We start from the raw sequence: 26,989 nt of genomic DNA on the forward strand, positions 1-26,989 counted from the left end.
TTATTGTGTAATTTTGTTTTTATTTCGGAGGAATACAAATAAGTCAAAAACAACTAGAGTTGTTTTCTGGTTCGTGACCAGCAAGGCTCTCGATTTACCGCCCAGTCCTCACCTTTGGTCATGAGCTTTGGGTAAAGACGGAAAGAACAAGATGGCGGATACAAGCGGTTGAAATGAGTTTTCTCCACGGGATGGCCGGGCTCGGCCTCATGGGCTCGACACACGGGAGGTGACATCGCCTCTCCATTCATGTTCAATCAGACGTGCGTGACAAAGCGATAATCGGGTCTCCCTCCTACTAAGCCAAATGCGAAAAACGTGCGTGTGAAATTTTGTGCTCGTGCACGTGTCGTGCACAGGCGACCCAGCGACGCGATCCCAGAAAGTTGAAATATTTTCAACTTTTCATCGCTGTCGCTCGGACGAGGACCAATCAACGGAGGTTTCATTCACTGACCAATGAGCAGACAGGATGCTCCTACACCTCCGAGCAAACATGGAGGAGAAGTTGATTATTATTATATTTTATAGTAAAATCAAAAGTAAGATTTCACATAACTCTAGCAGCACCTTGTGAAACATCATATCTAGCGCTTTATTAACTCTGAACCGCTTAAATAACCTTAATTCCCTCCAACCTGACACAGCCAAGCAAAACAACGGAAGTTTCCATTTCACCATGGAACAGAACGCGTAGACGGCTTTGCCGCTGCCGCGGGTCGCCTCCCGTGTGTTCGGTAATAAAAGCGACAGCGAGGAATTTCGCTGATCGCGGTCGTTTGTCGCCTCCCGTGTGCTGAGCCCCTTAGGGATAGGGTGAGGAGCTCTGACATTCGGGAGAGACTTGGAGTAGAGCCGCTGCTCCTTATCGAGAGGATTCAGTTGAAGTGGTTTGGGCATCTGGTCAGGATGCCTCCTGGACGTCTCCCCAGGGAGGTGTTTCAGACATGTCCTGCCAGCAGGAGCCCCCCTGGTCGACCCAGGACACGTTGGAGACGGTACATCTCTGATCTGGCTCTGGAACACCTTGAGCTCCTGCCGGTGGAGGTGGTTGAGGAGAGGATGGTCTGGAACTCTAGTTGGGATGCTGCCCCCACGACCCAGACCTGGTTATGCAGAAGGAGACGAGATGACCTCATTGGTATCCTGTCAGGAACTTCTGCATCAGTACCAGTAAAGGGTCCATTTAGGTCTTTGTCATCAGCATAAAATCAGACGTGAGATGACACTTCAGACAGAAAATAGATTGTATCCCAAGTGTTTAGTCCTTTTTTAGGACATTCAAAGGCCAACTTCAAACAGACAACTTCAGAAAATACAACAGTGAAGTTGGCTTCTAATTTCATTAGAGGGTGACTCTGCTGGGGTTTTTGGGACCACTGATGGATTTTCTTGATTTTAATTTATTTTTATATGTGAAGTCTGAAATCTGGTGCCTTTTGCTCTAAAGACCTGAGAATTCAATTCAAGTTTATTTATAAAGCGCCAAATCACGACAAAAGTCGTCTCAAGGCACTTCACATAATAAACATTCCAATTCACAGTTCATTAAGCCAATCAGAAATAATGTTTCCTATATAAGGAACCCAGCAAATTGCATCAAGTCACTGACTAGTGTCAGTGACTTTACAGCAATCCTCATACTAAGCAAGCATAAAGCGACTGTGGAGAGGAAAACTCCCTTTTAACAGGAAGAAACCTCCAGAGAATCCTGGCTCAGTATAAGCAGCCATCCTCCACGACTCACTGGGGATGGAGAAGACAGAGCAGACACACACACACACACACACAAATGTGTCTATAGTTATATTGTGATGTCTTAGTAAATATTCTATTTGGTGAGAGATAAACTTTATTGTATTTATCCTAGTGGATCTCTAAACGGGTAAACTAGCAGTAACACATCCAACGTCAAGGAAAGCAAAAAGTTATTATCAGGAGAGGGAGAATGTTTAAGTGGTTAGCAGCAGTGTGCTAGTCGATGGCTGCCTCCATGAGGCCACCACAGCTCAGCAGAACATCATTGTAGCTTCTTCTGGGGAGAAAAACCCTTAGAGAGAAATTAAAGTTAACAGCTGAAATTGCAGAAAATAATACAGTTAAAGAGCAGATTGTAGAAGAAAGCAGTAGAGTGTGGAAAGTGGTCAGTGTATCCTCCAGCAGTCTAAGCCTATAGCAGCATAACTACAGAGTTAACCCTGGATAATCTATCCTATTTAGATGGAGGCATGTTGGAGGCAGGGCAAGGGAGAGCCGTCTTTACCGACTGTACACTCCACCTCCCTCTACTCCCCCACTTGTTCAGATTTAGGCTAACATCAGATTTTAACCATAGGCCCTATCAAATAAAAATGTTTTAAGCCTATTCTTAAAAGTAGGCAAGGTGTCTTCTGCCTCACGTACTAAAGCTGGGAGCTGGTTCCACAGGAGAGGAGCCTGATAACTAAAAGATCTGCCTCCCATCCTAATTTTAGATATTCTTGGAACCACCAGTAGACCTGCAGTCTGAGAGCGAAGCGCTCGGTTAGGAACATATGGAACAATCAGATCACTGATGTATGATGGAGCTTGATTATTAAGAGCTTTATATGTGAGAAGGAGGATCTTAAAATCTATTCTGAATTTAACAGGTAGCCAATGTAGGGAAGCCAAGACAGGAGAGATATGATCTCTCTTTTTAATTCTCATCAGAACTCTAGCTGCAGCATTTTGGACAAGCTGAAGACTTTTAACTACATTCTGTGGACTTCCTGAGAGTAATTAATTACAGTAATCCAGTCTTGATGTAATAAATGCATGAACTAGTTTTTCCTCAAAGGACACCGTACTGATAATTTGTGTCCACCAGCCTTCATGTAGGTTACAGGGTGGTCGGTGAAACAAAGCTGGTGTTTCCTGTGAGCAGTGACTGGTTCAGTACCAGAAAACTGGGTCATCCAGTTTGGACCTTTCAGAACCTGCTGAACATCTTTCACTCCTCCCGCTTGTTCTGCAGGATTCGTCTAAATGTACCTGCTTTTGTTGGTTTCACTTCAGGATTTAGCTTCACTTTGACCAGTCGTTCCTCATGTTTCACACTTTAGTAACTGGGGATTTTCTTCAGGTGTGTCTATCCTGGACTTTATTATGAGAAGATAAATCACCTCCATGTCCCAACGAGGACAATGTGTCTCAGTCTGCTCCAGCGTTAAAGTGACAGTTTGGCGTTAACTGGCATCTTATCTTGTGTTAAAGGTTTCAACTCTTAAAATTATGTTTAATGTGTTATAATTAACTTTGTCACTGTGATGTCCTTCATCTGATGTTTTATTGTTTTAGCTCAACAATCCTGCTGTTCTCCCAGATGTCTGTTATCTGGTTGGTGTCCTTGAATATCACCCAAACAAAGCAAAGCAAACAAAAATATTTATTTTCCTAGTTCATTTGGAATAGAATCATAAGAATAATGAAATACAGCTGGCTCAGCCATTCTCTAATTGATTAAAACCACAAACTTCTGAACAGTGTTTCTGTTTTAAACTAGATGTATTCAGCTCATCAGCTCCTAAATCAGACTGTAATCATCTCAATTCTGACTGGCACAATTTAACTATGGTAAAATAACAATCATTTACAAAATGGGGATCTGACCAAATCATCATTGAAGTGGAGAAACCGGAAGGGCTCTGATGCTGAAAACTGTCAACTTTAGAAAAAAAATTGGAGCTGAAAGAAAACATTTGAATTTTAAAGTTTGGAAGAAGTGTGAAGACACTCGAGACAAAAAGAAATGTTAAAGCTCCTGCTAGTGGCTTATGGGCCATTCCCATCTGTACCGGGTCGGCCCGGGCCGGGTAGCCCCAGTCGGCCCCAGCCTGGCCCGGTTGATTCCACACATCCTTGTCTTAAGCCCATGTGGGCTGATTCTACCCACCAATCAGAGGCTTGCTGTAATGGAAGGTGTGAATTTGCTGTCAGCAGTGGGTGTGTTGGCCCTGGTCGGCCTGAAGCAGACCCCCTCGAGAAGAGGGCTGAGAATGAGACTTGGTTGGACCGGAAAAATACCAGGCCACCCAGATATGCAAACAACCTAAGCTACCCGGCCCGGCCCGACCCGGTACAGATGTGAATGGCCCATTAGTGGGGTCCCCATGGTAACCACTAGCTGTTCATTATAGTCTCCATGGTGTAACGTTTTGTAAGTGGTCACAATAAACCATCAATGAAATGTGACCGTGTGAGCGTCCTGTCAATGTGTCCCTATTGATCATGTGCCCTGGCTGCTTGGCCAAGCGGATGTCCTTTTGGTTACCTGGTTAGCACGCATGACTCTCGCCTGGGAGCCTGGGGGTTCGAGACCCGCCCGGGCCCTCGTTTCTCCACCTTGCCACAGAAATATGAAAGGTATTCAACAAGATCTCATGTCATGTTGTGTCATGTCATGGATCATTAATATTATTGAACATTTAGTATCCATTTAACACTGGAAATGGGTAATTTGGATATACTGTACCAGGGAATCAAGACTTACCAATACCTACACAGAAGCAAAAATATAGTTTATAAAAATGTATGTATTACTATATTTCGACAACTAACGATTATACAGAATAACTAGATAAATGATTTTTTATTCATTTATTTATGGAGAACCTCATTAGCTCCCACCGTAGTGTGGAGCTATTCTTCTTCAGGTCTCTTCCATTTTCATTACAGATATCACACACACACACACACACACACCAAAAGCTCCACAAATCAAACCAGCTCAATTGCGATAACGATCTAAAATTAAGTTACCACACACTTCAGTGTTCATGTGGATAGTAGTATATATAAGTAAATACGGAGAGTTTACACAGGGGAATAAATAAATATATCCAAGAATTAAAAATCATATCACATCACTTCCATAACAAACAAAAACTATAGAAGCTGTCACCTCAGTCACAATTGCAGTTCAATGTGCAAAGTTTAATGTTGTGTAAACAAAAAAAGCTTTAACTTTTGAAAACATCTTCTGTTGTTCTCTAATAACGAAAATCTCGGTATGGCATTCCATGCAACCATGGCTCTGTAATAAACCGCTGTTTGCCTTTGATTAGTTCTGCAGCACGGTAGTGCACACCTTATGTCACTTGTCTATCTCGTCATTGTCACGCAAGGGTACACAGGAATAAACCCAAATGCAGGAGACAGGATGACCAGATCCGATACTGATTACTTTTAATAACAAAAAGTCACCACATAAGTGGGAAAAGGACTTCACGGGTAATACAAAACAAAACTACCACAGACTCGAAACAAAGCTATGCTCTAAACACCAGAAACTCTTCACAGCAACACCACACCATGCACAGGAAGCAGCTGCTTAAATACATGGTGTGGCAATCAGGAAATTGCAGTCAGCTGCGGCATTCCCCGATGCTCCAAAGAGGGGCAGGAACAGCAGGAAGAGCCACAGCCAACCTACACAGAGAAAGAAAAACACGCATTACAACAATCAGGAGGAGTAACCCATAACAGTCATGTAATCATGATTGTCTGAAAAAAATGATAACTTGTCATAAATTATTTTAGGTATTTTTGTAGTTATTTTATTTCTTATACATTTTATCAGAGAATACTTTAATCTACATTTCACTGTTAACCAGGCCAACCTATCGTGCATCATACTTACATTTGTTCTGTAATTACAACCCAGAACAATTCGTGCAGCTTTATTTTGTGCCACTTGTAACTTATTTAAATTCAATTCACTTGTATTAGACCAAATAACTGATGCATAATCTAAATGAGACAGTACTAATGTTTGAACTAAAGTTTTTATCAGCAAACGAGGAATAAATTTACAACAATATTTGATTGTGCCCATACTTCTTCCAAGTTTCTGCAAGGCATAATTTATTTGACTGGTCCATGACAGTCTAGAATCCACAATTACCCCCAACAATCTTGTTTCTTCTACCTGCTCTATCTCTATATTACCTAGCATCAAATGCAGTCTAGGTGTCATCTGTAGTGTCTATTTAGTTCCAACTATCATACACTTAGTTTTTTCTCCATTAATTACTAGCCTGTTCATTCTAATCCATTGTGTGACCAAAGCCAACTCCTTTTTAAAAATATCATTTAATTGGCCTTCTGTTTGTGCTGATACACATAATGTAGTGTCATCTGCATATGTAGCCATGGTTGCATGTTTTAAAATTAAAGGTAAGTCATTAATAAAAATAGAAAACAAAAGAGGGCCCAAACAACTGCCCTGTGGCACTCCACAATCTACCTGACCCGTTGCAGAATAACTGCCATTATAATAGAAGTAGAATTTTCGATTAGTTAAATAACTTTCTGTCCACTTAATGGCGGACGACTGAAATCTATAACATTCTAATTTATTTAATAAGATTTTATGATCAATCACATCAAAAGTTGCACTCAAATCTAAAAATATAGTTCTAACGAACTTTTTATCATCTATTTCTTCTAAACAATGATCAGTAATCTGAGCAAGTGCAGTAGTAGTGGACTGACCCGCCTGATGTTTATGTTTATTCATTTAGCAGACACGTTTATCCAAAGCGACTTACAATTTATAACCTATAGGGCATGTTGTGATCTGTGGGGGAAACCGGAGTACCCGGAGGAAACCCACGCATGCATGGGGAGAACACGCAACTCCACGCAGAAAGGCCGCAGCCGAGTTTCGAACCTGCAACCTTCGTGCTGCGAGGCAACAGTGCTAACCACTGCGCCACCATGCAGCCTGATATGCATGTTGATAAAGTGTGTTCAATCCATTTGCTATAAAATAGTTTTGTATTTGTTCATATGAGACTCTTTCCAAAATTTTGCTTAATGCTGGTAACAAACTTATTGGCTGACTATTTTGACCAGACAATGGTTCTCAGTTATTTTTAATTAATGCAATTACTTTTGCCTTCTTCCATTGTGCTGGAAAAAGACTTTTCTTAAAACTTGTGGTAATAATATGTGAAACTGGCAATAAAATAAAATCTACCACCAATTTTAGCCATTTTATATCAATATTGTCTATTATTCAAGTTAATTTAAACTAAGACAGTAACCAACTCTGATGAAACATGATGAAACTGTCTGGGATAATAAGAATAACCTGGCTGATGTTAGTATTATCAAATTAATCATAATTCATTCAAAACCGGTGTGCAGAGCTACGGCACCCATGTGATGAGAGTTCTCGGCGATCCGGCTGGCACAGAGTCAAGCGACTTGTTTGACTTCTGGATATCAAAGTCCGTAGCTTCCTTTGAATCTGAATGGTGATGAGATTCCCCCGGGTGCCTGCTGGAGTTGTTTTTTAGGTTAAAACAAACAATAGTTGTTTTGTTTCTGAAAAAGAGTGGTTCTACACCGCTAAAGAGTGTTCTATTGTGAGATCTGCTGGGTCTCACACCAGGTTCTCATTCAGGATTTAGGCAGGACCTAACGAAAACGAGGAAGTGTTCCTCAATATCAAGGGCCTGTTGACAACGGACCAATCGGAGGCGTTAACAAAGCCCCTGGGCATCACATCTGTCCTAAGAGGCTTATTAAAAATATTTCCCTTACTATGTGAGATCTAAATACGATATAGCTGTCATTGTTAATATACTGGAATGAAATGCGACATGACTGATAATAAAATCATTAAGTCATCAAGCAGATACGTTTGGTATATTTAAGATCTGAAAATGTTCATTTCAACAACAGTTATTTTGATTCATGATTACTGTAAAGCAGTCTAGTTGTTTTATTTACTTTAGATAACACATTCTTGTGTAAAACAGAATATAAGTGAGGAAATAATAGAATAGAGAGAATATGGTCCTTTTATTATGGTTAAGAGTTCTGTCTTTTCCAGGAGTCTCATTGTGACCGCTGCAGGACAGATGGAAGAGGGGTTTCGTTATGCTGTCCTCCCAGTGCCTAGGTCAGAAACAGTATGTGTTCTGGTTTGGGAACAAGACGGTTAACCCTTTAGCACACTATGTAAGTAAATAAGTAAATATGTACGTTTTATTTATATTGCACTTATCGCAGACAGAGAATCACAGTGCTTCACATTCAGCCTATTGTTTACTCTGTTGTTCACGTGTGTGTGTGCGTGTGTGTGTGTGTGTGTGTGTGTGTGTGTGTGTGTGTGTGTGTGTGTGTGTGTGTGTGTGTGTGTGTGTGTGTGTGTGTGTGTATGTTCACCTTGGAAATTGGGTGCGGGAGGGGAAGTGTAATTGTCAATTGTTTTATACTTGGGGAGGGGGGCTGGGATGGGAATATGGGATCTATGGGGCCATTTTAATCTGTGAAGCACTTTGATTTGCATTTTTTTGTATGAAAAGTGCTATATAAATAAAGTTGATTTGATTTTATAGATCAAAATAAAACAAAGTCATAAAAACTTAATAATCTCAAAACAGAAATAAATTAACATCAGAAAAAATAAAGTCATAAATTTGTAAAATTTCATAAACAGATTACAAATTTGAGTTAAAAATACGAAAATAAAACATTTAGGTGAAAGCAGCTTTAATAAAAGAGTCTTCAGCTGTGTTTTTAATAAGTGTCCAGACTGTCAGCGCTGCATAAGGATAAAGGAAGTTCATTCCAGAGTCGGGGTGCAACAGTCTGGAAGGAGCGATCACCTCAACTTTTATATCTGGTCTTTGGAACTTCTAGAAGGTTCTGGTGGGTGGACCTGAGGGCTCGGGTTGGAGCATAAGCCTTTAACAGGTCAGTAATATAGGGAGGAGCTTGACCATGTAGAGCAGGTAAAGTTATAGTCAGGACTCTAAAATGACCTCTAAAGTTAACGGGTAACCAGTGCAGAGACGTCAGAATAGGAGTGATGTGTGGAGGATCTAACGAAAACAAGGAAGTATTCCTCAAAGCCAGCTGTGGACAGTGTCTCAACCTTTGCATATGTAACGTACCAGTGGTCAAGTTTTCAATAACAAATTGACCAGAAATGTACTTTCATTTGCAGACACAAAAACCTGTCTGGCCCAAAACAAAGAGCTCTGCTCCAGTCCTGAGACATCCCATTCTCAGTCCAGGTCTCATGCTGCATCTTCACTCTGAATAAAATTCAAACTGCTCAAAGTTCCTAAACGACTTTACAACGTATAGGTTGAAATAGTCAAGAGTGTTGAATGAACATGATGTTCAAATAAAACGTTTGAATAATCTGTGCTTTAATCATTGATGGGTTTAAAATGAATATCTTTCTTGCGATGATCCATTTCAGATCTTATCTACACCAGATCAGTGTGTGTTTAACAAGTTAATCTATCAGTATACTCATACACACTATAATAAGGTTATTAGTAATGTAACATTCACTTCACATGAGTGTATAAAACATTCTCATTCACACAGAGTTTACCTTCTTGGTATCTGACTGAAGGAGCGACTTCTGAGGTATTTTTGATGATGTCTCAAACGTGTCAAATTCTGGTTTGCCAAATTTACAAACAATGGGATTCGATAAAACAGGAATTACTTCCCGATTAATTCTGTTTCCAGCTGACTTCCGATTCAGCCAAATGAGTGGAAAAAGCATTTTGAAACCGTCCTCTCTTTTGACATCAAGTCAAAGCCTCTCTGCAACTTTTTATCTGTCAGAGTCTGTGAGTAGTGTCACCAAGACGGCCAAATGTCTGGTCATACTATCACAGAGGACATGATAGATGATAATGACATGTGCTTTTTGTTATATGCTCAGGGTAATACACTCGCTCGTAACTTTGGGTCTTGTTGATAAAGTAAAGATCACCTTGTTTAAGGCTTGCTGTACACTGCTGCACACAGCCTACCTATGGACCAACTATAAGAAATGTAGTATGCTAGGCTGCAGGTTGCCTATAGCGATGCTCTGCGTTTGCTGCTGAGGGAGCCTAGATGGACGAGTGCAAGCGAGACTTCTGTAGCTAAATGTGAGGGAGCACCCTACAAGCTGCCTTAAAACATTTTATTTATACATTTATTGATAGCCTGAAAATTTCTAAAAATGTGATGTTTAAAACCTGTCAGTGCAATATGCTACCACCAGTCAAAGATGTGGAAACACTGGTATAACAGTCTTTTTATTTTTCATAGGGAATCACTATCATTTATTTTCACACTACTGTTATTATTACTTGTTGTTTTTGTTTTCATGATTATTTAGCGTGTCATATTGTGCTCATTTCATTTGATCTTATCTGTATAATGTTTTATTTTTCCTACTTCTGGGAATTGGAGTCCGGAATAAAGAATTCTTGACTTGACCAAGCCCAAATAGCCTACATCTGTGGAAAATGCCTGTTAGGTTTGTCCACCAGAGGGTGCTAAAACAGCAACATCAAACATTTCTGTTATTTTCAAACCTGTCGCTGATCTGAGGTCTGCAACAACAAAAGTGTGACCGAAGTCACATAACAAACACACTCAGTGTTCATAAAGTTTTATTTTAATTACTAAAACGCTTGTGCATCACACAGCTGATGAACACCGATCACAAACCAAGAAACAGCAGTTACCATGGCAACAACATTTAAATAGGACTAGGACGTTCTCAGGAGTTGTCAGTAAAATCAAAGTAAAGCTGAAACATAAAAAAAGCCGATGGATGTTTAAAAATAAAACTCAAAGTTTTGGGTCTGAGTCAGAACCCGATGCCTGATCCATCTGGACTTTAAACTTTAGTGTTCCAGACCTCCGTGACTCCTGCTGGAGTTCTTCCTGTTTCAGTTTAGAGGAACATTTATAGGAAATCTGAAGAGACGAAGATGATCCATCACACACCTGACTGGTCTGTTTCTGTTCAAAGCTGCAGCTGGACTCCAGATGTTTGTCCTAAATCCATTTTTTTTCCACATTCGTGTTTCCTAAAGGATGAACTGGGAAGAAACTCCTGTTCATTCAGCCTAAAATACTAAATAAAACTCAGATTTAACATCCATCTTTTGAAGTTTTTATCTCAGATGTTTTGGGGTCAAGTTCAAATTTCCGAATGAATATTTTTTACATTTTTTGTTAGTTTTGGCTCATATGGAGCAAACGTGTTTTACTGGTAATTTAAACCAACTATGTGCATGTTTGTTTGTTGTTGTTGTTGTTTATTTACGAAGCTACTGCAGAAAAATCCCTAGCATCTAAGTTCACCAGAGAACCTGAAAAACATTTTAACAAATTCAATCATTAAAACATCCTTATTGGTGGAGACTTCTTACGGACGTTGGAGAATTACTGGAAATGTCAGGATTAATTCAGGAAAATCTTTGAAAATTTTAATCCTCATTTAGAGTAAATTAAAACCAAAAGAAGAAAAATAGCTATCTCTTTTTAGTCTAAAGTTTTTTATATCATAGATGCACCGATCATTTTTTCATATTCAGATAAAAGATTTGTTCGTAGTTGTTAGGGAACGGTTTTGCAGGTTAATCCAACAAATAGTGATTAAAACTAATTTATTTGAATACTTTATTCATTTTATTATTCTTGATTTAATTGGGAGTTTTTAAAAACATTTTCTTTACTGTTTTTTGCTTTTAAAGACTGATGGAAGCAGGAGGTTTTGAACCAGCAACTTCTGCATCAGTTTTTTATAACAGAAGCAGAAAAATGATCAAGTGAAATTATTCAAGAACATAAATCATTTAAAATAATATGAATGTGACAATTACTTTTTGTGTGAAGATACTTACATTAGATTTAATTTATACATTTCTGAATCAAAGTATTTAATTATTTTTACGTTCTATTTTCTAATTCTTAAATAGATTTATTTCTACATTTAATTTAGAAATGTTTTACAGGTTGGGTTATTTGGTGATTTAAAATCAGACACGAATGCTTCTCAGATTGTAATCCAGTTTAGGAATATTAAAATACCTTATCTCCTTGCAACAGAAGTCATCTCTTCCTGGCATAAACATTGAGTTTTTAATATTCTGTTGGTTTAGGTCGGATAATAAATCTAAACCTTATTTTCGACTTTGACAGAAACTCAGATGAAGCTTTAGCAGCTTGGAAATGAAAACCTTTTCTGGGGTCTTCAGCTCTCTGAGAAGAAGATGGAGGAAGAGCTCACTGTCGTCAGGCAGTCGGAGGTGGACAGATTTTCCCATCATGCACTGGGGTATCAGTGGATCAGCTGAGATGAGCAATACAGTCAGCTGCTGCCTCGCAGATTTTATTTACAGGTGAGAAAAGACACGTAAAGGTTGGGAATTCACGTAGTTCCCTTCATCATCATCATCATCATCATCATCATCATCATCATCATCATCATCCTCGCTCTGAGACGACATTTCAGTTTTCAAACCTGCAGAGACAAAAAGTTGTTTTCTGTTTGATGTTCACAAGAGAGAAAAACAGAGCGAGATACATACATACTACATATGCATGCACACCAATTGCATGTGTGTGTGTGTGTGTGTGTGTGTGTGTGTGTGCGTGTGTGTGTGTGTGTGTGTGTGTGTGTGTGTGTGTGTGTGTGTGTGTGTGTGTGTGTGTGTGTTGTTGCTCTCCTTGTGTTTTAAACCCCAGAGTGTCTGAATTTTCAGTTTTACAAACCAAACAAAGACGCTTGTGACCAAAATGGACATTTTAGTTTAGATCCTGGGAAATAGGTGATCAGGTTACTTGCACAGGTGTGTAACTCACATGGGTGATGTATTTCCTCCACATTCTGGTAGTCTGAAAAACAGGATTTGATTATGGAGAGAAGACAAATAAAAACAGGAACTTTATGAGTTCTGTTTGTGTGGTTCTGCATCCTGTTACCTGTTGCACCAATCAGAATTCTTCTTTTATATTGAAACTTAGTTTATTTTATTTATACCCATGTCTTTGTTTAGCACATAGCTGACTGAGTGGAGTCAGCTCTGATCCACCAATCAACAGAGAGCAGTCAACAACAGGAGACGGAGCCAGAACCTCAGAGCTTGCCCAGGTGAGCAGCCACAGGTAAGGGACCACAACACCAGGACAACATCCATGTATGTTTAAACTTACGCGACCCGGGTTCTGAGTCTGTGTCACATTCTGGATCTGGTTTTTGTATCACCTCTTCTAAAGTTAAAGAATTAAACAAATGTTAAATAAGTAAATAAAAGACTATACAGGTCATCGAAAGATTATTCCGAATCTTAAAAACTTACCAACGTTGACGTACTGGGGATTGTCTGAGAATAGAACCAAAGTTGAAAAATGTGTTTAGTAATAGGATCTATAGCATACCAATCCAAGAGAGTTGTCCTAAAGACTTCCTGTTCATTGTGAATTTAACTGAACATTTATCTAAACTTCAATTAGAATCATCCATCATCCATCCATTGTCTGAACCCGCTTGTAGGACCCGGGGGGTGGGGGGGTGGGGGGGGGTGGGGGGGGGGGCTGGTGCCTATCTCCAGTGGTGAATGGGCAATCAGGCGGGGTACACCTTGGGCAGAGAACCAGTCCAGGTCAATTAGAATCATTATATATATATATATATATATATATATATATATATATATATATATATATATATATATATATTTATATTTATATTGTGTGTGTGTGTGTGTGTGTGTGTGTGTGTGTTGATTTTATATGTTGTTCCCCAAATGTCACTACAGTAGTGCAGATATGGCATGATCAATCAAATGTATAATAAATATAGAGATTTGTCATCGAATGACCATTTTACTCTATGAATTATTGCAACAGCTTTTGCTGTTTTAGTTTTAACATTATTTATATGAAATTTCCAAGATAAATCTTGGTAGATGATGGCTCCCAGAAATTTGACTTCATTTACTCTCTTAATACTGATTTCATCTAATTCTATTGTTATTTCTGTATTCATCTTTCTATTACTGAATGTTATAAAATTTTATTTATCAGCTTTCAATCATAGCGTAATCCCCCCCCCCCCCCCCCCCCCCCCCCCCCACCGGCACGGTGGAGTAAAGGATCAGACTCGGTACGAGTTGCTGGAGCACCCCACCCCCCGCCACGTCTCTTTCCCCGACCCCGGACACGGTGACGCGGAACATCGGACAAGGTAAGGGCTGGATGGTCTGCTTGTGTAACTGCGTCATCGCTGACAGACTCTCTGTTGCTTCGTGCTGAAGCCACGCTTTCCGTCTCGCTAGAAGACCGCAGATCATCCTCGGAAAGGGAATATTCTTCCCCCGAATCCGAATCTGCCAGTACTAGACGAAGAGCTTCATCAGCACTGAACATTCCTCTCTGCATTTTTTTCCTTTACCAGTGGCTCGCTCTCACTCGCTCTGACAACCCCTGCGACTCTGCGACTGGTGGGCGGGGTTCAAGCGCTAAATACTCCAAAAGTTTGAATAGTAACACACCCACGAATGCTGCTTGGATTGAAGTTACAGGTGTCTGCCACCCCGCAGTGTAACGTATTAACTGCATGAGGGCTCATTTCTGCTGCTGTGGCTTAAGTCCAACATTTCTGCTGGTCGCAATTCTGCAACTTTGTCGCTTAAAGGGTTAAGGTAGCATGACTCGGGTTGCGAATGACCACAGTCACCAATTCTTGTCATGTGTCTTTGTCTTTGCCTCTGAATTGTGTGTACTGATCCCTCTGGGATTAATAAAGTATCTTTTAATTTGAATTGAATTTGAATTTCAAGCAGATCACAGAATACGCCTCACAAAACTGTCTGCTTGACCCTTACCAATCTGGGTTCAAAAAGGGCCACTCCACTGAAACTGCTCTGTTAGCAGTGACTGAATCCTTAAAAGAAGCTAGAGCGGCTGCCAAATCCTCAGTGCTTATCCTGCTCGACTTATCGGCTGCATTTGACACTGTCAACCATGGCTTCCTTTTGTCCACACTCTCTAGCATGGGCATCACAGAGAAAGCACACGGCTGGTTTGAATCGTACCTCACAGGACGATCATTCAGTGTATCTTGGCTTGGACTATCCTCTACTGTGCTCCATCTTGCCACAGGAGTGCCCCAGGGTGCTGTACTAGGACCTCTTCTCTTTGCCATATACACCACCTCACTGAGTGAGATAATTCGATCACACGGCTTCTCCTACCACTGCTATGCAGACGACACCCAGCTCTATCTGTCATTTCCACCGGACGACCACACTGTCTCTGCACGAATATCAAACTGTCTCTCTGACATATCAAAATGGATGAAATCCCACCATCTCCAACTCAACCTCTCTAAAACTGAACTACTTGTCATCCCAGCAAAACCATCCATACAACACATTATCTCAATCCAAAATGACTTCCTATCTCTGGCTCCTTCAAAGGCAGTTCAAAATCTGGGTGTTGTGATTGATGACCACCTGACCTTTAAAGATCATGTTGTCTCTGTTGCTCGTTCATGCCGCTTTGTGCTGTATAACATACGAAAGATATACCTAACACAACATGCCACCCAGCTCCTGGTGCAATCTACTGTCATCTCCCGCCTCGATTACTGCAACGCCCTTCTAACTGGTCTTCCAGGCTGTACTGTGAGACCTCTTCAAATGGTCCAGAACGCAGCGGCGCGTCTGGTCTTCAATCAGCCAAAAAGAGCACACGTCACCCCTCTGTTCGTTGAGCTCCACTGGCTACCGCTAGCAGCACGCATCAAATTCAAATTGCTAACACTAGCATACAAAGTCTGAGATGGTACGGCTCCCATCTACCTGAATCCTCTTGCAAAGGCTTACATCTCGGCCCGGCCGCTCCGGTCATCACGGGGTCGTCGGCTAGCAGTGACTACACCACACTCAGGACAATCCAGACTCTTCTCATGCATCGTTCCACAAATGTGGAATGACCTACCAAGCACTACCAGAAAGTGGATTTTCAAGAAACTCCTGAAGACCCTGCTCTTCAGAGAGCATCTTCTTAACTAGCACCCTCCTTGCACCCATCCCCCCCTCTCTCTACTGTCCACTCCTTGTTCCCTCCTCTCCATGATTCATCATGCTGCCTCACTGCCACCTACGACTGACTGGAAAGTGTTTGTTGTTGTTGTTGTTGTTGTTAGCCTCAAAGGCAACATGCCGATTATAACTTGTAAGTCGCTTTGGACAAAAGTGTCTGCTAAATACATAAACATATATATTTAGTATGGCTTGCCAGGCTAAGACCAATCATGAACGTAGACCAGCCATCATTGACAAAGCACCAACCTGCATACCAGTTATTAAACTCAGACCCATTAAACCCAAACTGAAACAACCAAAACTAATCACTAACTCAGACTAACTACGAACCTTGACTGACCCAAACTTGCCACCAACCCAGGCTGAAACCCAGTCTACTCACCAATCTGAACCTACCCCAACATAAGACCACCCACCAATCCTTAGCTTGATGTTATAAAAATTAGTTTAGTAATCAAGGGATTGATTTCTTTCCTATACCTGAACTGGGCGTCGACGCTCGGCTTAGATTGTTTGTAGGGTCAGTTTCAGGAAGAACTTTTCTGCAGAGATCAGAGGAAAAGATTTACCAGATCAGAAAGTGTAACAATATCATCTAGACAGGGTCAGTGATAAAAACCTACATGTATCCGTTGTCTTCGGGATCACTGCCATGGCCATCAGTTTCTGTTGGAAATAGCAGAAGAAAGAAACATTTACATTGAGAGTAGAAGCTCAAACCTTCTAGGACGCCAAAGCAGCCTCTCAAGGCTGCTTCAACACACCCCCACGAAAGGAGGAATGCCGACAGATGCTGTGTCCCGACCTTCACCCTCTTCCTTCAGATTGAGACGTCTGCGGGAAACTTCAATGTGCTCTCTGGTCCTTATCTCTCCCTCCCACCTGTTGGTCTGCAGCTGGTCGATGCGCCACAGTGGCAGCTCCCATTGGAGGCTTCAGGATCCCGCCCAACCCCGCCTCCCCATCGGACTCTGATGTTGTATCTGTGCTGTTTGTGCTTCCATGTTAAAGGAGGAGTTTTTTGTATAATAGAGTTACTCCCCGCTGGGTCTAACACTGCTATGCCTTTTTTTACCTTACCCCCAATTATCCTCATGTAACACCCTTTTATCTATCTTTTAAGGTAGCGCGACTCATGTTGCGAATGACCGCAGTCACCAATTCTTGTCATGTGTCTTACCCACATATGTCTGATCTTTGAATTGTGTGTGCTGAAACTCAATTTCGTTTCTCTGTATGTCCTGCACATGTGGTAGAAATGACAACAAATGACTTTGACTTGACTTGACTTGATACTTCTGCTTAGCGTTGGCCCAAGTCCCTCTCTGACAAAATCCTGGTGTGCCACATTTCCAATTCAAAGCCTCCATTTTACACATGTCTAATTCAAAGCTGCCCCTTACAGGTGTCTCATCAGAAATTCCATCTAAAAGGTGTCTAATCCAAAATCTTTATGCAACAGTTTTCTAATCTGAAGTCCCAGTTCAACATGTGTCACGCTGTCCTGCATAAAAAATCTTGTTTCAGTAAATAGTTCACCATGCACCATTAGGATTAGCTAAGTCCAACAGTTAGTCAAGATCCTAAATCAATTAATTTTGTCCAGTATGAAGAACTCCTAGCCATCATCAATGAATCATCAAAAATAGAGTTTTCACACATTATAATGTTTAACGTGTAGCTTACATCCCTCGCTTGGCTGACCAAGCTACAGCATGTGAGCTGATTCAAAGGTCACTGGGCCAGCTGCACCTGTGGAAGACCTCCTGTGTGGTTCTGGTTCCCAAATCATCACATCCCCGAGAACAAGACCATTACCGATCAGTCGCCTTGACCTCCTGCCTGATGAAGACCATGGTGAGCTGGTTTGAGCTGCTGTTTGCAACCAAACCAAACACTAGGGTAGAATATGCCATCTTCCACCTCCAGCACCTTCAGATGCTAAACAAGCACTGTGAAGTCATGCTTTCAACACCATCCAGCCATCTCTACTGTAGTGGAAGTTGAGGGCTGCAGGAGTGGACTGATGTCTTACTGCATAGACCAGGGATTCCCTAAATGTGGTGCGCGAGCTGCCGCTAGGGTGAAAAGTGTAATGGCTGCGGAGCTCAGAGAAGTCTGTCATATGTCACCATTAGCGTAGCCAGAAACTCATTTGTGGGTGGGCCAAAGAAAAAGTAAGTGGGCCCAATAAATGTAATTGAAAACAAGTATATTTTTACACGCTCGTGTGTGTGTGTCCTCCACATGTGCCCTAGCTTCATAATAACAATGCGCCGAGCTTCAGCACTCTGGCCTGCGCACGCCGATATGTTCTGTATTTGATCATTTTTAACGGTGTTGGAGGAATCTGAAGGTGAGTCATTCTGGCAGATTGTAATTTACACCTGTCTCATGCAGGTGTTCTGACATTGTAAACCTCACACACAGAACATTGTGGATGTAACTAAATAAATCAAGAAATGATTCCCATTCAGGCTATTAACAGCGCGCTGAAGACCTGAAGTTCAGAGTGCGTCTGTCAGAGGTCAGACGCATTCCAGCGGAACCACGGCTCACGGGTGCATATTATTTTAACCTTGTCTGTTTAGCTTGACGTCTGAGATATATATATATATATATATATATATATATATATATATATATATATATATATATATATATATATATGGGGCTGGGGGGTGCGTCAACATGGTCGGGACATAGAAGGGGGTGCGTGGCTAAATAAGTTTGGGAACCGCTGGCATAGACCATCTACTATCTCACCAACAGGCCACAGTGCATGAGGCTGTGTAGCTGCACGTCTGAGGTGGTTGTGTGCAGTACTGTAGCTACACAGGATACGGTGCTCTCACCCTTTCTATTCATCATCTACTCCTCAGACTTCATCTACAACACCAGCAGCTGTCACCTCCAGAAGTTCACGGATGACTCTACCATTATCAGCTGTGTGTCTAGGGGGAATGACCAGGACAGGAGTACAGGTCAGTCATCATGGACTTTGTGGGCTGGTGTGAGCATAACACCTTTGCATGAACATCCATAAGACAAAGGAAATGGTGATCGACTTCCAGAGAAACACTCCCCCTCACTCACCAGTAAACATCCAGGGAGCAGACATTGAGGTGGTAAATACATTTAAGTACCTGGGTGTTCACCTCAACAGTAAACTGAACTGCTCCAACAACACAGAGGTCCTGTAAGAGCCGCCTTCACCTCCCGAGGAGGCTGAGGTCCTTAGGAGTTCATTCCAATCTGCTAAAATCTTTAAATCGCTCTGTGGTTGGATCTGTTATCCACTCTGCTGTGGTCTGTTGGGGTGCAGGCAGCGCTGACCGAGACAAGAAAAAAAACTGAATATGTTAGTTAAAAGAGCTAGCTCAGTTCTGGGTTGCCCACTGGATTCTGTACAAGTGTGACAGAACAACACATTCTCACTCCCTAAGCGTCAAAAACAAATGCTTGGTCAGCCACCCTCCACGTCAGACCCCTGGCGCCAAAAGTGCCCTTTTTCGTTACTTATGTGCGAAAATGGGTTTTTCCCTTATTTGACTGCAGATCCCAATGCAGCGTAAAACTGACGCAATGGGATGTCCGCAGCCAGGGCACCAAACAAGCTCATTGTACCTCACCTTAACCTTATCCTCTTATTTAACCTTCCCCTCACCCCTATCCTAACCTTAACCATCTTGCTAGCGAACACGTTAGTGATGTGTTGATCGCTCTAAAAGCCGGCTCTATGAAGTGAACGGCGGGAGGTGCCTCGTGATTGGTCGAGTTTGGACCGAGCCAACACGAGGGGGAGGTTTCAACTACCACGGTGGAGGTTAAAAGTAGAGGGTATGTGTAACCTCCCCCTCGCCATATGGTATGTTCTAACTTTACACTTGGGCGGCAAATACGAAAACTGACAGTCAGACTCTGACTGCCAAGAATGCAGGGGAAACAAACGCTTGATCACAGTGAGAGTAACGTTTTAGGTAGCAAGAGGGTGAAGGTTAGGATGAGGGAGAGGGGAAGGTTATAAATAGTGAAACGTTAAGGTTTAGGTGCGGTTAAACGAGCTGGTTCGGTGCCGCATCAGCGGATATCTCATCACGTCAGTGTAACGCTGCATTGGGATCTGCAGTTACAAAAGGGAAAAACCCATTTTCGCACATAAGTAACGAAAAAGGGCACTTTTGGAGTCTGGGGTCTGACGTGGAGGGTGGCTGACCAAGCGTTTGTTTCCGACGCTTAGGGTGTGAGAATGTGTTGGACAGAACAATGCTGGTGAAGATGACCTCCATCTTGGAAAACCACTCCCACCCACTGTATTCCAGTGTGGAGACCATGGACAGCTCCTTTAGCGGTGGATTGAGACACCCAATATTCCCACAGCTGTAAGAGTGTCACTCCAAAGTTGACCTTTACTGGCATTATCAACATCAGTGCAATATTCAGTAAGTGTTCAGTACCCGGATACACATTTGTGTGTCTGTGTCTTTTGTGCTGCTTCTCTTTGGAAATGCAATTCTCTATATTCTATTTTAATTCATATTGTTTTATTACTGAGGGTTACAATAATAGCCTAATTCTGTATTATTTATTCCCATTCTCTAAGTGTGTGTTTCCTTAAAGAGTGAATTTCCCCACTGTGGGATCAATAAAGTCTATTATCTTCTATTCTACTTAGCAAGGCTAAAATCCTTGTTTCTGGCTGGCAGCAGAGACATCAGGTAACTAAATAATCTTATGGAGAACCAAACCAAATAAAGTTCAGTATTTCTTAAAGATTTTTACACTGAATAAACAGAAATAGTTTTCCTTCTGTGTGTTTCAGATAAATAACCTGTAAATTCAATTTGAATCGTTTTAATATTTCTGGATCACAGTAAAGGTTCATCTTCATCCTCAGTTCAGACTGTTTTACTCAGTGTCCGTATGTCTTTACACATAACTAAGAAATACTTTTCTAGTTGTATTTTTTTTTATTTACTGTTTAAACTAAATAAAATTTATAATCCACTGCTGAACTTGAAGGTTTTACAGATTATATGTTAAAGGACAGGAGGTCTTACCAGGAACTGGATTCTCGTAGCTCGGGTTACTCTCTGCAGAAGAGAAGTGATTGTGTTCAAACTGTTTTCAGTAATGCCAACGATTTAGTCTGGACTCATTCTAAAGGACAGAGGAGAATCCTACCAGACTCAGTCGGGGTGTAGGGCCGGAGGCTTCGCTCGCGTTCTAACGAACTTTGGCTAAAGAAAAGGAGGAAGAATTTACTTCAAAATAAAAGCTTTTATCCAGTGGAAGACTCCAGGTCTGAGACATGGAGCTCTGATGAAAACACGTTTTAGATTTATGAATCAAAACGACTCACTGTGGAGTCAGCAGATTGGAGGGCGAGCGGACAGAGCTGTGGTCTGGATGGGGCTGGGCTGCGATTCAGCACAGAGAAAATCAGCATCAGCACATCCTCAACCATCAAATAAACATTTAGTTTGATTTGAAATGCTGACTGATCTACTGGCAGGAATAAGCCCCTGAATGGGGTCAGAACTTGGATGCAAACATTCTGCCATATTTTTCTAAGACAGGCCAGACCTGCAACACTGTCTGGTGGTCTTCGGATTCGTCCAGTTCACAGGTTTGTTTTTACGTCGTGCAGCTGTGCAACATCAGAACAACCTCTCCTTTGGATTTTATATGCTCAGAGGTGTTGCTCCTGAAGTCTTTTGTCTAAATTAAACTTTGCAACCTGAACTGAGTTTTTTACGCAACTCTTCCAAACAAGCCTGACCTTTCAAAATGAACGCTGACCTTTTAGCTAAAAACATCAAAGTTGTTCTGAGATCATCTACAAAACACTTCAAATGCTGGAAACATTTACTAAAAACTCACATGGATGGATGACGATGAATCTAGAGTGTCTGGTGGAAAAATAAAATAAATGAAAAGAATCTGTGAAATTGTGACTGTGGTGTAAAAACATCAGTGTGCTGAAGACTTACGGGAGTTGTTCCTCTGAAGAGATGGTTTGACTGATGGAAACTGGTCAGAGACAAAAGAAACATCAAAGCTAATCGCCAGAAACCAAACATCTGAGTTGGACACCAGAAGTGTGAAACCACTGAAAACTACAAGATGTCATGTTTGATACTGACACCCATGTGTGAAGTGGAGCTTCTTCTCACCCAGCGGACCTTTGGTCCTGCAGTTCAAACAGACAATGGCCAGGAGGACAGTGGCAAAGAAGACAGCAGTCGGCATCAGCAAGGTGAGCCAGGAGATATCCATTGTTCATCTGGGAGTGGAGGGGAGGTTCTAAGGTCAGAACTTTGATTCTGAATGTCTAAACCCAAAATAAGAAGTGAAAAACCAAAGTAAATAAGTCAAAAACCAACAATAAACCCAGTTTAAACATTGGTTTAGAATTCTGATGGTTGTGAGTCAAAAACCTATCCCATGATCTGATCTTTCGTATGTGATACAGCGCAAAGCGGCATGAACGAGCAACAGAGGCAACACGATCTTTAAAGGTCAGGTGTTCATCAATCACAACACCCAGATTTCGAACTGCCTTTGAAGGAGCCAGAGATAGGAAGTCATTTTGGATTGATATATTGTGCTGTATGGATGGTTTTGCTGGGATGACAAGTAGTTCAGTTTTTGAGAGGTGGAGTTGGAGATGGTGGGATTTCATCCATCTTGATATGTCAGAGAGACAGTCCGAAAGCTGATCTGAAGCTCAACATTTGGCCTTGTTTCCAATCTTGTTTTGTTTATTTCTAACTTTTGCAGGCAGAATCAAACTAAAACATGAAGACAGGATTTTAGAAGAGTTCTACCACTCCAAAACATAATCCTCCCCATTTAACCAACTAGAGGGGACTGTACTCTCACCATTCCTTTTCACCCTGTACACCTCAGACTTCCAGTACAAATCAGAGACCTGTCATCTACAGAAATAGTCAGATGACTCTGCAGTTGTCGGGTGTATCAGAGATGGACAGGAAGCTGAGTACAGAGAGCTGGTGGAGCGCTTTGTGGCATGGTGTGGAAACAATCATCTGACCTTGAACGTGAACAAAACAAAGGAGGTGATTTTAGACTTCAGAAGAAACAGGGTGGAGTCAAACACTGTTTCCATCATGGGAGAAGAAGTGGAGGTGGTTGAGGAATACAAATACCTTGGAGTTCACCTGGACAACAGACTGGACTGGAGAAAGAACAGCGAAGCTGTTAACAAGAAGGGACACAGCAGACTGCACTTCTTGAGGACGCTTAGGTCCTTCAATGTCTGTAGCAAGATGCCGCAGATCTTCTACAAGTCTGTTGTTGAGAGTGTAATCTCTTCAGCCATCGTCTGTTGGGGTAGCAGCATCAGAAGCAGGGACCTGAAAAGGCTCAACAGCCTAATAAAAAAGGCTGGTTCTGTTCTGGGGACGACTGTGGAACCGCTGGAGGAGATAATGCAGAGAAGGATTCTCCAGAGAATCAAGAAAATGATGGACAACCCTGAGCATTCTCTTCACAAGACTGTCCGACAACAGAAGAGTGTCTTCAGTCAGAGGCTTCTTCAGTTTGGCTGCAACACTGACCGCTACTGGAGATCCTTCCTGCCAACAGCCATTTTAATATACAACAACTCTTTGATGACTTGATTATTATTATTATTCTGAGCTACTACAGCAATCAATTTCCCTCTGGGATTAATAAAGTATTTTGAACTGAATTAAACTGTTTGGACACTTTACCAAACTGATGGTTTGTTTGAAGCTGTAAACAGAACAAAACCACACACAGTTACTTGAATAAGAGTGGTTTTGTAGTTTCCTGAAGCTTCACAGGAAGAAGCTGAGCTATCTTCTGTAGCACACAGGAAAGAAACCCGCGTGACGCATGGTGCAACAGTCGAGTATAGATCTTAACTTTTCCTCTGGAAACGTGAACGCTCCATTATACAGATTCTGTAAGTCTATGGAAACGTGTGCTTCCCATGAGATGGGGACCGACACCAACACCTCCAGACTCATCGTTTCTAGAGCTTCCATCAGAAACTTCTTTCAGTGCAGAGAGACGCCATCTTAGGAGGTGAAACCCAAACGGGTTTCTTTAGTGAGGACGGCAATCAGAAACGATCACAGATATTGAGAGGAAGTTTAACAAGAAAAGACAAATCACATTTCCTAGATTTCATCTGTTTGATTCTGCTGCTGAACTGGAACGGGTTTTCATGATGATATTCAGGAAAAAGAAATCTGATCAGACAACAACCACATGATGCATTTTCAGCCTAGAATAAACGGAACAAGTCAAACACTGGATGTTCAACCAGCTACATGTCAAAGAATTAGTGATGTTTAACTCATCTCAAGGCCTTTGCTGTTGAAGGTGGAGGAGCAGCCAGAGTCACCAACTCCTCCTAAGATTCAACAGTAAAGATTGAGTCTGAATCAAATCTAAGATCTGTCTGAAGCAAACGTCTAAAAGCTTCTCTGAGTTTGAAACCCGCACTCAGATCCAAGCTGTTCTGGTCCAGTCCAAGCTAGAACCTTGATCAGAACTTCAAGGATTTACTTTGAATCATGGAGACGGAACCTGAGACCAGATCCAAGTTTAAGAAAGGCTCATCGTTGTGTTGGGACTGAAACCAGTTTGTGACTTTGATCTGCAGAAATCAGTTCAACAACGTTCAGTGACTTCCTGCTTCTGGGTGAAAACCCAACTCCAGAAAGACTTTTCTTCCAACAGGTGGCGCATATTTCAGCAGACTTCAAGTTTTACTTCATTTCTGCATCAGAGAGAAAGATGCTGATGGTTCTGAATGTTCTGGTGCTGAAAGTGTTGTTTAGTGCTCTCCAACTGGGCGGCTACATCGTAGCCACAGGGCAGCTGAATACGGGCACCACCAGTCCCTCCGCCCACCAGCAGCAGCCAAGGTGAGTTAAACGTCTAGGCCAAAGACACAACAGCAGCGTTCTTTGTCGAAAGCCAAAATCAAACCTGCAACCTTCTAGTTACAGACCAACATGCTCTACCTCCTGAGCTTCTGCTGCCCCAATATTTAGATTTAATTCAATTCAAGTTTATTTATAAAGCGCCAAATCACGACAAGAGTCGTCTCAAGGCACTTCACATAATAAACATTCCAATTCAGGTCAGTTCATTAAGCCAATCAGAAATAATGTTTCCTATATAAGGAACCCAGCAAATTGCATCAAGTCACTGACTAGTGTCAGTGACTTTACAGCAATCCTCATACTAAGCAAGCATAAAGCGACAGTGGAGAGGAAAACTCCTTTTTAACAGGAAGAAACCTCCAGAGAATCCTGGCTCAGTGTAAGCAGCCATCCTCCACGACTCACTGGGGATGGAGTGAGGCTGCCGAGCACTGGATCGAGATGTGATGTGATACATCATTAAATAGACATTTAGTATTTTACAGCTTTACATTCTCCATTTTACATTTTAACTCCAGGTTTTTACAGATGGGGGCATCTAATGACTGTGTATTTACTGTAAAATAAGCAATAACAATGTTAGATGGTCTGTATTATATAGTACCCTTTAGAGCCCAGGGACCCCCCAAAGCACTTTACCACAAAACATTATTGTACACACTGATGGTGGTGGTAGGCTACATTGTGGCTACAGCTGCCCTGGTATACACTGAGGCAGCGAGGCTGCTGTACTCAGGCACCGCTGGTCCCTCCATCACCACCAGCAGGCAAGGAGGGTGGAGTGTCTTGCTCAAGGGCACAAAGACTGAGCAGGACACAACCCTGCTAGCCTTCTGGTTTTAGCACGGACGCTCCTTTACCACCGTTGCCCCAAAAATGACCAATAACTATCAACAATAAAATGTATTTAAATGGTTAAACTAATATAGTTCTGAGAAACTGCTGTTGAGGTTCTTATGCCCAAAACATGTTTATTCTCATAGCTTTAATGTTTCATTCATTGTGGTGATTTTTAAAAATAGTTTTATTCATTCAAATATTTTAAATATAGCTAGAAGTCACGCCTATTTCCTATTAACTCGGTGTAAGCTTGTGAAAAAATTAAACTTTAATTTTTTTAAACCAGGTCAAACCTCAATATCTGATAAACACTGAGCAGGAAATACACCAGAGATATGTTTGCACATTTATGTAGAATACTGCATCATCCAGACATTTAAGGTGGAACTTTCTCATTTTACAGGCGCTCTTGTTGTGACACTAGTTTTTTTTTCAATTAAAAAAAGACCCTTAAATGTAAAATAAATAAGTTAGTAAAACATTTCCACCTATTAAAACACAAAATGCAATTATGTTGGATTACTGCACAATACCATTTATTCTTGAACCCCCTCATTTTTTTAAGTTTGTTTTAAAAATGTAATATGAAGTAAATAAAATCTGCACTAATCACTATTTTCTTCATTTTCTGAATTTTGTTTGCATCTCTAAAAAAAAATCATCGTTCAAAAACTCATTTCCATCTCAAATCCAACCCTTTTTTCTCTCAGTGATGCTCAGTCACAGTTTCCAAACTCACCTGCTCACGTGGACACACGGCAAGTGAAGAATGAGTTGGATGAAGGGTAGAAAAAAATGGATGAAGACTTGGGGCCTGCAATCGGTCTCGTTCTTAGTATCTGATCCCCTTGAGCACCTACTGCGGTCGAACTCCCGCCATTCTTCACGCTTGTCTGTTGGTCCTCACTGATGGTGACGTTTCTTTATCGACATCTTTGCTCGTCTGTCATTGCTGCACCCAATCAGCTCCTGAATGAAGTCCTCTTAGGCTTTAAGGTGTCAGTAAAGAGTTGGTGAATGTTTGAAAACAGGCTGATTCACTAACCAAGCAGTTACCAGAAAAGTTCAGCAGCGGAGAATCGTGTGTGGGCTGATCAAACTGTCCTCCTTCAGCAGCTTGACTGGAAGTGGTGGTGGAAATTTGGAAAAGTTGGCCCAGCAGCTGAGAGAGGTAGAACATAAAAAACTGCTTCACACAAACACCCCCAACCAATCAGAAGGTGTTCCTGTGACACCCCGGAGCATCGCCGGCCGCTCACAAGGTGCAGCTCTATGTGAGAAAAGCTGCTGCAACCGTTTCAACATCCTCCCACC

At 41.6% G+C, this 26,989-nt stretch overlaps 1 protein-coding gene and 1 long non-coding RNA gene across 6 annotated transcripts; one reads left to right on the forward strand and one right to left on the reverse strand.

Annotated features, from left to right (window-relative positions):
* The first annotated feature begins 11,282 nt into the window (after positions 1 to 11,282).
* Positions 11,283 to 19,095, forward strand: LOC129154487 (uncharacterized). Its single transcript, XR_008559798.2, has 3 exons — positions 11,283 to 12,179; positions 12,837 to 12,945; positions 18,773 to 19,095. It is a non-coding gene; the product is annotated as an uncharacterized lncRNA (long non-coding RNA).
* On the reverse strand, positions 12,157 to 26,811 carry lat (linker for activation of T cells). Of its 5 annotated transcripts, none has more exons than XM_054734192.2 (13): positions 26,415 to 26,811; positions 22,076 to 22,176; positions 21,884 to 21,923; positions 21,774 to 21,802; positions 21,253 to 21,310; positions 21,075 to 21,130; positions 20,951 to 20,983; positions 16,514 to 16,556; positions 16,371 to 16,432; positions 13,140 to 13,163; positions 12,994 to 13,050; positions 12,643 to 12,675; positions 12,157 to 12,301 (listed from the first exon to the last, which is right to left on the reverse strand). In XM_054734192.2, exons 2-13 carry the CDS (start codon positions 22,167 to 22,169, stop codon positions 12,174 to 12,176), a joined length of 657 nt encoding a protein of 218 aa, XP_054590167.2. In that variant the 5' UTR covers positions 22,170 to 22,176; positions 26,415 to 26,811; the 3' UTR covers positions 12,157 to 12,173. The 5 variants fall into 5 exon arrangements, with proteins under 5 accessions (XP_054590167.2, XP_054590166.2, XP_054590164.2 ...); XM_054734191.2 differs by having other exon boundaries at positions 22,067 to 22,176; XM_054734189.2 differs by having other exon boundaries at positions 22,037 to 22,176.
* Between the last annotated feature and the right edge of the window lie 178 nt (positions 26,812 to 26,989).

Source organism: Nothobranchius furzeri, chromosome 5 (genome assembly GCF_043380555.1).
Source record: "Nothobranchius furzeri strain GRZ-AD chromosome 5, NfurGRZ-RIMD1, whole genome shotgun sequence".
Lineage (NCBI taxonomy): Eukaryota > Metazoa > Chordata > Actinopteri > Cyprinodontiformes > Nothobranchiidae > Nothobranchius > Nothobranchius furzeri.